Genomic DNA, 17232 nt, shown 5'->3' on the forward strand with positions numbered 1-17232 from the left:
ATCAAGTACATAAAATCATAGTTGTATTAGTGAGAAAGTTTTAAAATATTCTTTCTTCTTATATTTATAAACATAAATTGGGTAGGCAAATATAAAAACAGTTTCAGTGTGAATACTCCATTTTTTACCAATTACTCTCACTTTACTTTGAGGAAGAGTAAAAAAGGAAAAGTTTTGTTTAAATGTGTAGTTATTATTTTTAGAAGAGTCTGGGCCATTATTATTTGGCTAATATCACCTAACTTGTGTGCCTTTGAGAAGGTTAGCCCGCATTACTGCTTTTCCCCCCTCTCTGCTGCATCCAGAATGCTGAAAATACTTCACAGTATGCAAATATCATTGAAGGTTGCAGAGCAAAGTTGAAACTTCAATTTTTCATGTTTGTGTAGTTCTTCCTATTGAAGTGGATGCCCAAGCAGTGCCAGCCAGTTCGATTTTGTGTTGTCTCTCCCCTTTTGGGAATGTATAGCCGAGATGATGACTGACAACCCTAAACTCTACTAGCTCCATATGAAGGAACTGCCAAGCTTCAGTCTTCCTCTTCATCTGGCTCTCCCACACTCCCACAACTAATTCTATGGAAATCCAGCTATCTAGCAGCTCAATACTGGGTGAAAACCTCGCAAACTAACTAGTATGAAAGAACTAGTTAGACCTGTCTTCATCCCTCTTATCTTACCTTTTTCTGAAAAAACCCCTCCGAACTCTGAATGCACATCGCATGAGATAATAAGATTTTTAAAAAATCATATACTCCCTTACCTACTATATCTGTGAAATACTGAAATTAAGGTAGTATCTTTTTTGATTTAATCTTTTAGTTGCTCCCTAGAAAAGAAAAACTAGGTGAGATCCCTGTGCAAACTAGGGAGCTTACAATTCACCATAGCTAAGAAAATTCCGAAGTGGAGGACGGCTTTCCATCCCTTATTGAGAGAAGAACACAGTACACTCCCATTCTCAACCCTTCCTCTGATGGGCTTTATCTTAACTAACTCTAGTTAAATCTTTCCATGAATGAAGATACTCCATGAAAAAAATTTCAATTGTGTATTTTTCTTCATAATTCTTCATCTTGTTACACCACATTTTTTTAAATATATGAATTCATTTTAAACCAATCAACTAAATGGCCTCAGCATTACAAACTATATCACCGCAATCGTACAGTATTTAATTTGTTGATTTGATCAAAACAGTCATTCCACAGTGTATAACAGATGTAAACAGGACTGATTTGAGTTACCAAAACATTGGGCAAAGCAGCTCTAGATTAGAATCTCATAGGAGTTTCTGCAAAATCTGAAAGTAAAAAAACCCCAACCACCACCAAACCGATTTATCTACCCAACCTCCCCCCTTACAAAAAGTTCTTACTCCTTCTAAGTGAAGCCACAGTAAAATTAGAGCAGAATTAGAAGCATATCTGTGAAAACTGGACACACCAAGGAACTCAACAACCTGTAAACAAGGTCTATAAAAGCACACAACGATCACATAAATATCACTCTGCAACCAACAGAAATACTCCTTAACCGCTGAAGATTGCCAGGGATGCTGGAGTATCTTAGTTTTCATCCAAAGGCTCCAACAGCCTCCCCAAGGACCTTCCCTAGCTGACACAGAGCTGCCAAACATGCTGCTGTGCTGATCACTCCTCCCTGGGCAGGGGGGGAAAGCAGGTACAGTGATTTAGCAAGGGTGCTAGGATCAGAACAGGGCTCAGCCAGGAGACAGAGAAGCAATGAGCACATAAAACTTGGGGAGGGGGGGGAGGCTTTAGTGATGTCAAATTGTAATTTAATGCCATCAAAAATTATCACGGTATAATGGGTTTTTCTTTTTGGAGTCTTCAAAGAACATAAGGCCTTTCAAAACGATACATGAAGCACTTATGTTAGGATGACAGGCTAACAGTTAAATACATTAAAAATATATATATTAAAAAATCAAAACATAAAAGACTGAAACATTTGAAAATGTGATAATCAAGTTTAACTAAGCTGTTGGAAGATCATAGCATAGCTTATTTTTATGCTGCCTAAATATTAAAATCTTAAACAAAATTACAGCAGAAGTATAGATGTTAATACAAGGCCAACTACAGACCCACTCAGTGACTTTTATAAAGACTTATCCTGAAATTAATTTTATTTAGTATTAACCCCACTCTTTTTAACATGAACATATGTAACTATAGGGTCTATTGGTATTACATTACCCTATTAGGTTTGGAATTTCTAATACACAATAGTGTAGTAATAATTTCTTCATATTACACTTTAACTGAAAGAATCTAGAGAGATTTATTACTTTCACAGAGGCCTAAATTTCACCTGCCACAATCTAAAACGAATATGATATAAATTAATTGGGTATTAGACCTCACACCAGGAATTGGAAAATGGAAAACAAATTAATTTTTTTAAAGCTGGGAATAAATCCAATGCTATTATAAGAATTTGCTGTCTTTTCAAAATGAAAGCTCACAAAATTGCAATTATGTCTTTTATTATTTTGTTTAAAAATAATTTGTATTATTGATAATCATAAAACATTTAATAGAGCATGGAATGCTCCTCAACATTTCATACATCAATCACTAATCTACTAATATATCTTATTAAATTATGACATGACATTTCAAACTGGACTACACCAACAAAACAGTAACCCTTAACTGTGATAGGAAATAACAAGAATAATTCAATAATGAATTTTTGAAGATGACCACCATAACAGAGTAAAATCTAATACTAGAATAGAAGGCACTTAAGAGCAAAATACCTTAACATACCATTGTAACAAGTCCATTATCTTCCTCAAAGTGTCAGAGCAATCAAAAAAATAAAGATCAGTTAGGGATATTGACAGAGAGTTGGGGCTGTTCAGCCCAGAGAAGAGAAGGCTCAGAGGAGAACTTATAGCCACCTTCCAGTATCTGAAGGGGCTACAGGAAAGCTGGGGAGGGGCTTTTTACAAGGACTTGTAGTGAGAAGACAAGGCATAATGGCTTTTAACTGGAAGAGGGAAGATTTAGATTAGACATTAGGAAGATACTCTTTACTGTGAGGCTGGTGAGACACTGGAACAAATTGCCCAGGAAAGCTGTGGATGCCCCCCTCCCAAAAAGGTGTTCAAGGCCAGACTGGATGGGGCTTTCAGCAACCTGGTCTAGTGGGAGGTGTCCCTGCCCATGCAGCGGGGTTGGAACTAGATGACCTTTAAGGTCCCTTCCAACCCAAACCATTCTATGATCCTATGATACTACTTGTTTTGGCTTGTATTACTTTACCAGAAGACTTGGAGCTTAGCCTTTAAGGTTAGCTAGTTATATATGCATTTGGAAGTTGAAATCAAAAGAAAACTGATTCCCAAGAAGGTAGAGCATCCACACTTTCCCATGAGGTCAATGAACACAATAGGTATATAAACCCTGAACTGAAAATAAAATAAAAAAATCATACCACTGATTTATCATGAGTCTTAAAGGTACTTATGGTTGAATAATTTTACCCAATGACTTCAAAGCTCATTAAACATAATATGCTTGCTAATTTTTCCTTTCACTTTATGGCATCTAAAGGATTGCTCAATCTAGCATTTCAGAAAGAGAAAGAAAGTCTTTGAAATAAACATTTCCAATGATTCTTAAGAGCAGAAACACTAAGCAGAACTAAATTAAGTTCAGAAAACCCTTATTTCAGAATACTTTTTCCAGAATAGGTACTGGATCCTGACCCACAGTTTGTGCACCATCATCAGTATCTTCTACTTCATGACTATTTGAGAAAACCCATCTTCTCACTGTATAGATATTACAAAACCAGATTTTAAAAAATGAATTAATGAACATTTATTAATTTATTTTTCCCTTTTTTTAAAATGGAAAACTCTCCACTTCCTACATGAACATAAGATAAGCAGTATGTCTAAACTTGTATTTTCTCCCTCTTACATATTTTTAAAGGTTTTTTTGCAGCTCCATTGTTTGTGCTCAGAAAGGTCATTTCTAAAAACACTCCTCCCAGCCTAACTGAATATCCAGGTTCCAAAAAAAGCTGATGAAACAAAATGCACTGTCAATGTGCAAAGCAAAGAAACAAGAAAACAAAATGTCTCACTAGCTTTTAATAAAGGTAATCACAGATATAAATGTTTACACAGAACACAAGTTAACTATTTAAAACAGGTTTTCAAGATAATTGCCTACTCTTGCACAGAAAGTAAAAATAGATGATTCTCTAAAAAATGCAAAATAATGTCATTCTTTGTATTCAGAAATTAAAACAGAAATATCAGAAGACACAGTAAATTGTTTGAAATAGCTATTATTAGCTACTTGAACTACTGTAAGAAAAAGCCTATATTTAAATTCCTTGGTGAAAGGGTGTTGCCCTACATTGCCACAAATACACATTCACACAATTACCAACTTCAAGAGAAGCCCTAACAGGGTATTCTTTCCATATGCTGAAAATTCTTTTTAAAATTCCTTATGTCAATAAAATGTTATGCCTGGTAAAATAAGAATTAGCTTCGCATTTACAGTTGATTTTAACTCATTCTTGTATTTCTCAGAAGTGCCCATAGAATTTGAAATCTATCCAGAAATTCAAGGGATAAGGGGAGAATACAATGTAACAAATCTGTTTACCCTGGAGGGGTTGAGTTGACTATCCCAAATCAAAAAAGGATGAATGAAAAATCAGTATTCTTTACCTTAAGTATCTGAATCTTGCAGTTGTTTTTTTTTTTTTTTCCCAAATGATTGCTTTATATAGTTCTCCAAGCATTTTTTTAAAGGCTGTTATATGGATCTAGAGTAGAGAATGGTTCCTGTGGAGGTCCTTACTGTGAAGCACCTGACCAGAGCTCCATCTCTTTACTGCTTTTCCAATGACCATCCTAATATCCTAATAGGACAATGATTAGAAACTGAGTGTCTGCACAGTAGAAAAATAATATCGTAAATAATAGTAGAGTGAATTATTCAATAAATAATAATGGCTAACAAGGCAGAAAGAGGTATAAAACCCCTGAATTACTATTTTCAGTTATGTTGCAAAAAGCCTCCTTGCTTCTCTAAAACAAGAGTCTTATGTAAAACTATACCATTCATATAAACACAGCTTATTCCTATTATCCTTAAAAATGCCTACAAGTCTTTTAAATGGTCATTATCTCTTTATCTCCTGGACTCAAATACGCTTTAGCAAACAGTTCTCAGGATGCAATGGAAGCAACATCAAAAGCTATTATCATTCTGTTTTGAATTTGACACCCTTTGATTTCTTTAGATGTCTCCGTGTCTTACTCATTCAATTCCAAGAATGGAAATTTCCAACTACAACAGTCATTATTTCATTGTGTCTATAATCTGTTTCTTCTCTACAATAGCAATGTACAAACTTTTCAGCATTTCTTTTGGATACATGATTTTTAAAAAAAATATTATTTGATATCCTCTTTGTTCCTGTTGTATCGGCTTTCATCAATAGCTTGGCCTAGATTCTCCAACTGTGTATGCTTTGAAAGTCCAATCAGAAAACCTCTCCAAAGGAGCTCATCTGAGAAGGCTCCCAGCCAGCTACTCCACTCCCTCTCATTCTAGCCCATCTTAAAAACAATATAGCAATCAAAATTGAAAGCTGAGAGTCAGCAGTGCTAATGCATGGAAGACACTATGCCAGCCAACACATTATCTACATATGCATTATACACCAAGCTTGAAGAGGGATTACAAATGTGAGTGAGAGAGAAACCCTGAAAGCTTCATTAGTTTGATATAAGGTTGAGTCTTCCTGGAGTCACCCTCAGCAGTGCTAAGGTATCCCTATCTGCATCCCAGGCTAAAAAAGCTGTTTAGGACCCAGCAAAGAAAATGATCAGTTCAAGTTATCTTTCTACTGTTCATCACTTTGCTTAGCCTTGCACTTCAGAAAAGTTGCTCTGAAGTTTCTTATATCTTAAGGAATAAATACCTAAATGTTTCTCTGCAAGTTTGGTACCTTTGCTGCTCACTGCAATATTTTTTTTCAAGACCACTAATAAATATAAAGAAGCAGAGATCCTATTACAGAATCTTACTACATGCCACTGTGAACCTTCTGACACACCTAAAATGAACCATTAAGCCTACTTCCATTTTCTCAGCCAGCTTCTTAGCAGCTTAGTACTGCTACTTACTTTAGTTGCTTCTTCCAAGGAATATTTTCAAAGAAAATAAAAGACAATCTGTACTTCTTTATGCTCTGTTTCAGATGTACAAATAATATAGTAATTAATACAATAATTAATACAATAGTAAGATGCTGTCTTTCCTCCTTCCATGTTAAATCAAAACTTTCCAGTTTTCAAATGTGTTCAAACATAGAATATTCTAGTTCAAAGCACTAGTGTTTATAATTTGCCTTAGTTTCTTAAAGGCATCTAAAATTTAATAAACTTTAAAGCACATTAAATTAAAATACCTACTAGATAGAAAACAATAGCTTTTAATGTATTTTTAGATTGCAAAATTAAAAAACAATTCCTGGAGAAGAATTAACTTAGATAATTTGTGGCCTAATGCATTTTATTGTGTTCTCTTTAAATACATTTACAGTATAAATAGTATGAACAGCAGATAATTTATATATTCTTGTCTGTTTTGAAGAAGTGCATACAGTATCAGAACTAGTCAAATTTTGTGTTTATTTTCTTTTAAACAGTAGTGCTTCACTGTATTTTTATCAACAACTCATAGCAGTAGTTTTGGATCATAGTTACACCTGTTTGAGTACTGCAACTTCTCTGGCTGGTTAGGGAAGTACGGCTATCCCAGGGCAATATAGGATCTGGCTATTCCATTAGATCTCATCTTTCCCAAGCTTTGACAAAGCAGGTATGATGAATGTATTCACAGAAATTACTTTGGTTTCATATTGGTACAACTACTGTAGCAGGATGTAACGGCTGATCATTATTGACCCCATCTGAGGAGTCAAGACTCCAGATCCTCAGCCCCTGTAAACTGATGCTATGGCAAAAGAACTGCACAGCTCAGAACCTCGTGTTTACCAGTGGGCCTGCAGGTGTAATACAAATTCCAGTCAAAATAACAGGAATTTTTCTAAAAATTTAAATTGAGGATTTTATCTCCTAACTGAGTATTTCTTGAGAACTTCCTTACTTTTTTTTTAATAAATTATATCCAGAGTTCCCATTAAAGGTTTTTCAGGGACACAATTAAAACACAGAAAAAGCATGTCTCTGTCTCCCTCTCCAGGGACACATCCTCTCTCTCACTGTCACTTCCAGAAGGCTGATAAAAATAAGCCTTTCCCTAAAGGAGCTGTTGGCTAGGCCATATTATAACCTGGGGTTGGGGAAGCGAAGGAAAGGAATGGGACCTCTCTTTTCAAAATAGCTACCTTTTACACCACCTGAGCTGTATCAAAGGTCTGCACCACTGTAGCATCCAGGATGCAACTCTGTTCTAGTAGTGTAGGATTGCAGATGGCAAAAAAATGCAAGAAACCAGGCACTTTCACCTTACGTCCTCAGGAAAACAGCCTTAAAATTAAACAAATCCTGTACTTCAATCAGGTTTTATTATTATGAAAAAAATCTATTGACATATACCAATCTAGCCTTGAAGATGAGAGATTTTCACAAGATATTCTGAATTCTGGAGCACCACAGAGTAACAATAATCTGTAACAGAAACTGCACAAGCAACAGGAGACAGAAAGCAGAACAGTAAGGGATAACAGATCCATTTTCCACATAATACAGACCTTCCTGTCTATCACATTACTGAACACTTCTCCATTTATATTAAGCCCCAAAAAACAGATAAACAAGGAATTGGCAACAATTCAGAATATTGTTTTAGTTAAGAGTAAAGAAGTTTAAGAACTTGGTAATGACTTAACAGTAATTTAGCTGAAAAAAGTGATGGTAGGTTAAAATGTTGAAAAACATTACATAAGGGAAGTAATAAGGTGAACTTTAAAAGAACAGAATCTAAATGAAAGGCGATTTCCAAAGAAAATAGAAAGCAAAGATATATTCAAGATTGATTACATGAAAACTGTTTTACCCTTTACTCTTAGTAAAGGTTTGCTAAATGCATACACAATAGAAAAGACACAACATTACACACTGCTGCATTTGACAAAGAAGTTTAACCAGTCATTTCACAAGTTAGGCAGCCTTTGGAAAGGACTTTAACCCATTTCATAGGCTTTTGTTTGCACTAATAAAATACTTGGTTGCTTTCCAGATCACTCAGCAGAGATCAACCCACCATCCAAGTGCAATGTACAAACACACTGAAAAAGGAAGTTCCTGTCTTAAGGCTTTTTTTGGAATCACATTTTACTACTTAACCAAAACAGAAACAAACAAAAGGAGGGCTCAAAGCTGCTTCTTTCCTTTCAGTGCACAAAAAAGATATCTGGCAAACTAACACATCGCCCCCACTTTTCTTTAATTCACACAGCAATGAGATTCTGCAGCTCTGCTCTCACTTTGAGTTTTTGAGAACGTTATGTGCCTAGCTTGTGGTCCACCTGGACAATTAATGTGGTTCACACCTTTGACAACTACTTTTGACAAGAGATTTTTGAGGGTGGCCTTATGAGTGGTGCCAGTGACAATGCACTGTAATTCTCAAGTACTGCCCAACACCCAGGCACATACAGGGAGAGGGAAGAAAGCAACTGGGAGAATTTGGGAGGGAACTGGACGAGCTCCCCTGACTCAAAAAAAAGAGAGGAAGCAGCAGAACTCCCTTCAGCTTGGCTCGATATTGTATTAAGAACATACGTTTCTCCCCAGTTCCAGTTGCCTCCACAAGAATTTCTACTCATGCTTGGTTCCTGTGGAGACTAAAGCTATCAGACACTTGAATCAAACACCAGGATATTATTTTCCTTGGGTGTTAAGAGTAGATTTTTAGTTTTCCATATCTTAGGTTTTCAATCCCATAAACTGTATTGGATAAGGGCGAAAACAGGTAAAAACCAGAATTGATGTTCAATATTTTTTTGCCTGATGCCTGGCTTTTATTTTGGTGCTAATATAATTGTTTTGAGATAAAACCAGCATGATTATCTAACTGAAATATCAGCAGACACTCTTGGTCCTTATAGGGTGATATACTGCACTCATCTTTGTATTATGTGACAGTCTACTGCTCCTGCAAGTCATTCATCTGAACTAATACGTGCAGGGAAGGAGATGTGAATGCCACTCTGCACACTGGTGGTGCTTGTCTGTCTAACAAGTGATGTAATTCACTGCATTTCCTTCTATCCACAAGCCTGTCTTACTCTAATTATAACAACATATGCAGCTAGATGTGCTTTTCTTGCTCATTTTAACACTTCAAGGTCTGCATGCCTTTCTGCTCAAAATTTCCCTTCTTGTAGTATTTATTCTCAATTATATCCACATGTTGAACAATGTTAGCTGAATAGTAACTGTAGCAACTATAGGGTGACCCAGAAAAAAAATACAGCAAAACAACTGGATTTTTACAAGCAATCATATTCACCTGGTTTATGGTAAAGTTTCACACAAGGTAAACAATGAATCCAGTCTTTTAGTCCTTTCTAAAATTGCAAGAAAACTCTCTAGCACTATGTGACTGACAGATTAGTTTCCCTTTACAGTTTTACTTCCCATGTAACTCTATTGAACAGAACTTCCCTGGATATTAATAGTGTACTATGCCTACAACATCTGCAATTAAATTTCAAAGGTATTTTTTAATTCAACTCTGATGATGGAAGCTTTCAAAAACTTTAAAGGTTTATCTGGACCTACTGTTAGACATGAGGCCACTTTTTGTCTTGCCTACACTGCTTGGAGGTGCCATTAAGATCATTCCCACAACATTGCTGTTCTTTGGCGGTGTTTTTCTGTTTCACTCATCCATTTAAGGATCATCTCTGTTAACTTGTAATAACAGCTGATGACCACCACATATTTAAAAAAAACCAGAACCACAGCAGTGTTAATTTAGTGACCCATTCCCACTTACTTCCATGTACCACCCTCTCTAGACTTGTTTGTGGTACATTCATCAACTCTGTTTTCATGGCCAAGCCTTTAAAATACGAACATTCAGTAGCACTGGGGTTGTTTGTTAAAAATATACTTTGAACAGCAGCTAAATTTTAGTAAGCTGAAACCACCAAGTCCCAGAGCAAACATTATTGTTACTGTATTGCCCTGTATAAATACAAATAAATATTTGCTGGTTGTCTTTTCCAAGACTGTAAGAGACAAGAACTTCACCATAGCAGTTTGTGTCATGAAAAGCACAACTACGTCCTATGCAAATACCAAAATTTCATTGTAATTGTAGTCAAGGGATTGTCTCATGCATAAAAGTTGATTTTTTTTCCTGATATGTACTCTTATTAGAAAAATTAAATTTAGAAAAATAAAATCAATGCTGGGGAAAACAAATAATGAACAGACTAGATGCTGCAGAGTTTCACCATCTTGAGCTAGGACTATAAACCCAACATGAGCCACACAATTCAAAAGTAGTCATAGCAATAATCTCAAAATTAGGAACACTGTTTACGTATTACATTTCAAAATTATTTCTCCAATATTGCTTAAAAAAAATAAAATTTTACATCTGCTTTTATTAATCTTCCAAAATTATATTTTGCAATTAGTTAATTCTGTTTTGACTGAGTTTTTTCCAACAAAAAAAGTTAGATAAAAATTTCTAAACCAGCTCAAGTAAGAAGTTTTTTTTAAAAAAGTGCTTTTGTCTTTCTGACAGAATCCTTCATGTGGAAGCAGGAACTCTAAAAATTAACAGAAGGTGTATGCGGAGGAGGTGGGAAGTTTGGAGAGTGCTCCAAATGCCAGATTTATCATCTGTATTATTAATGTGCCAGATCTGGTCCATATGAAAAGCCAGCAACGAGGGTACAAATTTGATGGCATTTCTGTACAAAGAATATCTCTCGTGACGCGTGATTCCTGATGTGGGGTTGAAACTGTGATGAGGTGTCCATTTCAGACAGAAGGAATGTCCTTTGTAAGGAGTGAAATGAGACTCAGGACCATGACAACCCCAGGCAAGGGAGGGAGGGAAGCGAGCGTCATTTTACTACATTTTAATGAATAGCAGGGTGAAGTTAAAAATAAAAAACAGCAAGGAGAAGAGCACAGCTTTAATGAAAAGACTGAGGCTCCACCGCCAGGCTAGCTCTAGGAGACAGGACTGTCTCCCTTGGCTTCCCACTAAATAAAGGTCCACTTTGGTCATACAGAATTAGAAAGGTATCTGTTCAAGGAATCCTATGAATCTAGGAAAAGAGACTGATGTCAGATATAAACACAAAATACTTCCCTTTTTCAGCTCTCTTTCCAAGATTTACCATCAGAGAATTACTTCACGATTTGGATGTTACCCCAAAAAATGCTGTAGATGAGCGTAACTGCCTGCAAAGCCATAATACATTTGGATATTTAGAACCTGTTTCCCAGGAAACTGCACAGTTCAGCTTAGGGATAGGCAGTGGTATATCAGGACAGAGGAGGAAAGACTCAGTTCAAGTACTTGAACTAATATCCCTCCAGCAGTAGATGGGTGGAGCACATTGTGTAGTTTTGGGCCACCACATATTTTGACTATCTCCTTGCCTCTCTTATTTTTTTATATACACACATACATATGAGGAGATAAGTGTAAGAAAGTCTCATATTGCAATCATTCCCAGGGTCAGATGACAGCTTCCAGTGTTAGTTGCCTAGACAAATGCTTAAGAAGACCTGAAGTAGGGAGGTGGTGGCAGATGAAGGAATGGTAACATCTCAGTGAAACAGCTAACTGCACTTCAGCTAATATTTTATGTGTCACTACCATTCCTGTGCAGGTCTTTCCACTTCCACTTGATGCCCTATAACAGGGCCCTCACTATACCACTATTAACAGAGTGAAAGTTTGATGAGAATCATAGAATCATTTGTGGCTACTCATCTACCCAAGAAGGGCCTTTGTGTCCTATTTTTTTTTCCCTGAATGCCATGAAGCAAAAAACAGGACTCCAAAGGCAACCACTTCACTAGGAACATGGCTATATTCCAAAACACACATCAATTATCACAAAACCATCACACACACACTCCTCTACCTCACCTACTCAGAACACTTACATACTGGCATCTCTTGCCTTTTCCCCTCCAGCTCTGTTTACATCCTCTGAGATTTACATTCCTTCTTTAGCCCATGCAAAGGAAGAGATATTCCTGGCATCTGTGTGTGCATTACCATGGTTACCTAGTTCATCTGCAGTAAAATGGGTTGTTCCATGACCTGACATTGTAGCTCCATAAGCATGTTCCTCCCTTGTCCACTGCTTTGCAACCTCTCCCACTATAGCCATTTTCCTCAGAAAATCTGAACACAAACAACAGTGGGGCATCCAACAAACTCTTCCACAGTCTTCAACACATTTTTCTGCCTATACAGTTTGCCTCTTAAGTGTGTTTTTGCCAGGCCCAGTCCTTGGTTTTCAAATAATTTTTCCTGCAAGCCACTATCATTAGCATACCTGCAGATTTTACCTGCTTCATTTTATTTGAGGATGCAGTATTAGACCTGAAAATTTAAGCTCAAAAGCATGCTTACACTGTGACTGCACAATAACCTCCATCTGTCAGGGAAGAACAAAAGTTTTGGGCATGAGAATGAGGACTGTGAAGTTTTAAATGCATGTCTCAGCTGGGTAGAGGGGACAGCTTCCTCCCACAAAAGCAGTTTGGGTTCTGCTGGTGTCACACTTTTCAGAGTAAAAGGTGAAGAAACTGTCATCTACTGAGATATTAGCAAACCAGGCAGCAAACCTAAATTAGATCTCAATAGCAAGTGAGGTATAAAAAACAAAATATTGATAAAATATAATGAAGACAGAATTCAATCCAAGCAGAAAGCATATGCATCTCCACAACCGGCTCAAGTTTTCAGTGAAACAGAACTTATTATCTTTGTTTTTTAAGCAACATCTTTCTCACAGGTTTTTTTCCAGGCAACATTTACGACATAACAGATATGTATACTGTTATGAAGAATCCCTGTTATCATTCATCTACTCCCATAACTTATGTTTCTAATACTCATAACAAATTTGACCTATTTAAAGAAACTTAAAGCAACTGTGTAATCTCTGGAAGTTGTACACAGAATACGTGTACCACAACAAGTCAAGGCCAACACAGATGAATCTTATGGTGATTCTGAAAACACAAATACCAATGAATCTCTGCAAGGAAAGCAAAAGTTGGCAAAATTCAAAATGGCTTTGTATTCAATATAGTTATGTAAAATAAAGTTGTGAAATTCTCCAGACTTTGATTTAACATGGCTGAAACAGAGTGGGTAACTTGTGCATCTGAATGGCAAAAAAGATCAGTCAAATGAAAAACATACACAAATATGACCGACTCATACACTTACCTTTTCCATTTATTGTTAATGCTGATGCAATTGTGGCTGTTACTGGCACTGGCAACTGTGGCACTAATGGATGTATCCTTGGTCGGCTCCCCATCCTAGCACGCTCTGCACCAGGTCCTAATAAAGCTCCCACTGGTTTCTCTGCTGCTACTTCTGGTGCTACAGAGTCTTCTTGATCCTGCTCTATATGATCCATTTTATCTGGGCTTTCATTCTGGAAGCCATCAACTGTTGTCCGGCTCTTAATTGGACTTTTGGGCACTAGGATTTTAATACCTGATTTTGCAAGATCCATATTTTTCCTTCCAGAAAGAGATGGTGAAGTGTTTTTCCGGAACTTCTGGGTGGCAGAAAAGAGTTGATTATTTTTTGGCTCATGGTCTTTACCCATAACTAAAGATTTAGTGGATGTCTTTGAAAAAGAACTATTGGTAGATCTAGAAATTTGTTTTCTGGCATTATTTGGAGAGATCCTGTTTGTCCTGGTTAATGTGCTTTCTTTCTGCTTTTCATTGTGTCGTCTGTTAAATTCATGTATATATTCCTCACAATTAACAAGGTGCTGTTCTGGCTCCCAAGTATCATCTTCACTGTCGTATCCTTTCCATCGCACCAAATACTCTGTTTTTCCCTTCTTGTTTTTCCTCTTGTCAACAATTCTCTCTACCTGTTAAAAAGGAAAATTAAGCATTAGACATCAGCAGATATAAAACTCCAGTGAGCAACTTGCATGCAAATAATTTAAGTGTAGATATGTTTTTAAATACTCCTGGTCCTTCTGTAATTCAGTATTGTAGCTCTATAGCTTACAGTCTTCCACTGCTGACTGCAAATTCCTCTCTTTAACCTTCAGATTGTTACTTCCATTCCATAAAAGATGTTATAAAATACCAAGTGTTCTTCAGTAAGTGTTTTGCATGCACAAACTTCTGAATACAACATATTGCAGTTGACAATCAGCACTGGCCCCAGCAAAGTTTTGACACCAACTTCAATGTGGATAGGATTTCCTTTTCTAAATACAGAGATCATGTTTAAATATGCTGTATATACACAGTGTGTTCACTATACAAAACTTATCAATTTAATTCTTTTTTTTGAATAATTTGTTTGCTTAGTATAAGGCATATGCTGTAATCTCTTACTTACAGTGAACTATGCTTTAGTTACCAGGGACAATATGGTACAGCTCAGAAATTGGGGCAAATACAGAAGGCTTTTTTCTGGACAGGCGGTTCTTCGTATGAAGACAGAAAACTTGTTTTGTCTAGAGTCTTTTATACACATACTTGAACAAATTACCATGCCTCACTTATCTGCAAATAGAGATGGTATTGATGTCACAAATATTACGCATGCACACGCTACAACTGCATGTGGGACCCACAGGCAAGAGGAATTCAGGCAGCAGGGTAAAGCAGACAGGGCAGACAGCAGCAGCTGCAGGGACAGAGGTTCATGCCAGTCATCCTAGTCCAGCAAGAGAGATGCAAGTGCAAGACTAGTCTCAGGATTTCCCCTTTTTATTTCATTTTTCCTACCCAGGCTGTTCCTTCCAGTAAACCCTCTGGCCCACTTCATTTCAGTTACAGGACCAATACAGCTTTCTTCCCTATCTATGTTCCTTTTGATTAATTAAAAAAAAAGGCAACACCCCCCCGCAAAAAAAAACAACAAAACCAAACCAAAACAACCTGAGGGGCAGGAATGGGGTGGGATTACCACTACTTAAGTACTAGCTCTAGAGCTTAGCCCATCATGAACAAAGACCACGTGTGTAAGTCAAGATCACACATATCTAGAAAAATCTCTGAAGATCAGTAACATTTACTGGAGTGGCATTTAACTGAGTGGAACATCCAGAGAACAGTTTGGAAGAACAGAAGAAAAATACAGGTATGTATATCATTAACAAATCATATGACTTGACAATAGATTCTTCTAAGAGTGCACTTGAGTTTTATATGTGGCATGTTCTCATAACGTACTGCCTCGTTTTCTACAGTGAGGTTAAATGATTGCTGCTATTATAATCTCAGCAGCAATATAACTACATATCCTAGAATTTAATGTGATACCCTGCAGGTATTGTACTATGCTGTCCTGTCATTGGGATGTTGCATAGCTCTGTTTGCAAAAGTCTTTAAAAAAAACCAACAAAAACCAACCCCAAATCAACAACAAACAAGTAAAAACCAAATGCAACCTGTCAGACTAGTTCCACCTTTACCTTGTTACTCAATTGAACAATTCAATCCATTTTATAGAGAATAATGCAATACATATAGTACAAAAATTATGTTAAATGTTAGAAAACATTACTAGTATTTTTATTATGGTTATTCACTTTTTAGTTAAGTTACTGGACTTAAAAACCATACAGCTAGAAAAATGCAACAATTATTTTTCCATAAGACTATATTTAAGAACAGTTTAACAAAAATGCTACCCCGAATAAGAAAGTTCTTATGGAGAAATACACCTTCAGATTTTTTTAAATTGAGACTGAGTAAAAAGACCTTCCAGAATTAAGCCATTAAATTAAAAAAAAAAATGAAAACAAACCAATTAATAAAACTTGGTATGTTATCAAAAAAAGTTACTGCAGTAGTCTTGTTTATCCTCTGTCCCTCTCTGAGCCTTCAAAATATTATTCTCACAGAAAGATCTCTATTACTAGGAAGGTATTTTCTAGCAAGAAATTTCATAACAGCATTACTGGGCACTAAATTCTACTAATGTCTTTAAACACTGAAAGGCCATCCATTAAGAACATGTCCTTTTCAAGTAAGAAGCCATCCCTCTCATCTAAAACACCAGATACCTTGCAGAGATAACAGATGAAATCTAGAACAGGAAACCCCAAAATCCATTCCCAACCTGATGATGTATAGAGCAAACAGAAACGCATAAAGGAAACCACTATATTTAGCTTTATTGTCCAAGCCTGCAACAAAACCTACTTTGAAATTGCTTTTTAAATTTTAATATTTTTTTTTTAAATTTGTCTAACTCCACTAGGAACCCCTTGAAAAACTGCTCAGCAATATTTTGCCTCAGTACTTTTGCTGACAATAACAGCTACATATGGGTTTCTCATCTAGATTTGGGAAGAGGAAACTGGAATCCTTCCACAATGCACACAGGGTTTGAGTATAGAACAGTGGCTTGTTTAAACTCTTTTATGGTAAAAACAGAGACTTGAAACTTGTAATTCTCTTTTCCTACTGAAAAAGAAAGCTTATCCAAGTCATCCATTTCTACTTTGGCATCAGCGGGGACATGACATGAAACACAATGCGAGACATCTCAAAGTCTTATCTTAGAAGATACTGATGACTTACAACCAAATATTAAAATGAAACAAACAAACAAAAAAAAAAAACCAAACCCAAACCTTAACTGGGAGAGTAAAAAACTCCACTTTCCTACTTCCTGACGTATCAGTTATAGTGTGGTTTGATGATGCATCTAATCTGTCGGAACAGCTAGGTAACATCCACACAGGCAGTATTGCTTCTCCTCCCACTATTGTTACCTTGGAGTTGAGCAAGTGCTTTTCTGACCTTCTGCTGAGTTAGCTCAGAGTTAAAAACTGTCAGAGCGGCCCTAAGCACCAGAGGAAGCGCAAGACAACACTGTTTGCCATAATCAAGCCAGAAATGCTGGTGACAACTAGTTCATATCAACTACCATTTCTACAGTGTCTAATGCCCTCTGCATAGGTTAGTACTTATTTTTAGCAATTAAAAGGTTCT

General features: G+C 36.5%; 1 protein-coding gene across 4 annotated transcripts in view; it reads right to left on the minus strand.

Annotated features, from left to right (window-relative positions):
* The window catches only part of CDYL (chromodomain Y like), a 249479-nt gene that overhangs the window by 40264 nt on the left and 191983 nt on the right, over positions 1–17232 (minus strand). For all 4 annotated transcript variants that reach the window (XM_051611659.1, XM_051611657.1, XM_051611654.1 and 1 more), the window contains one exon: positions 13475–14141. In XM_051611659.1, coding sequence (XP_051467619.1) covers positions 13475–13865 — 391 coding nt within the window. In that variant the 5' untranslated portion in view covers positions 13866–14141. The remainder of the gene's footprint in view (positions 1–13474; positions 14142–17232) is intronic.

This window comes from Apus apus, chromosome 2 (genome assembly GCF_020740795.1).
Source record: "Apus apus isolate bApuApu2 chromosome 2, bApuApu2.pri.cur, whole genome shotgun sequence".
Classification (NCBI taxonomy): domain Eukaryota; kingdom Metazoa; phylum Chordata; class Aves; order Apodiformes; family Apodidae; genus Apus; species Apus apus.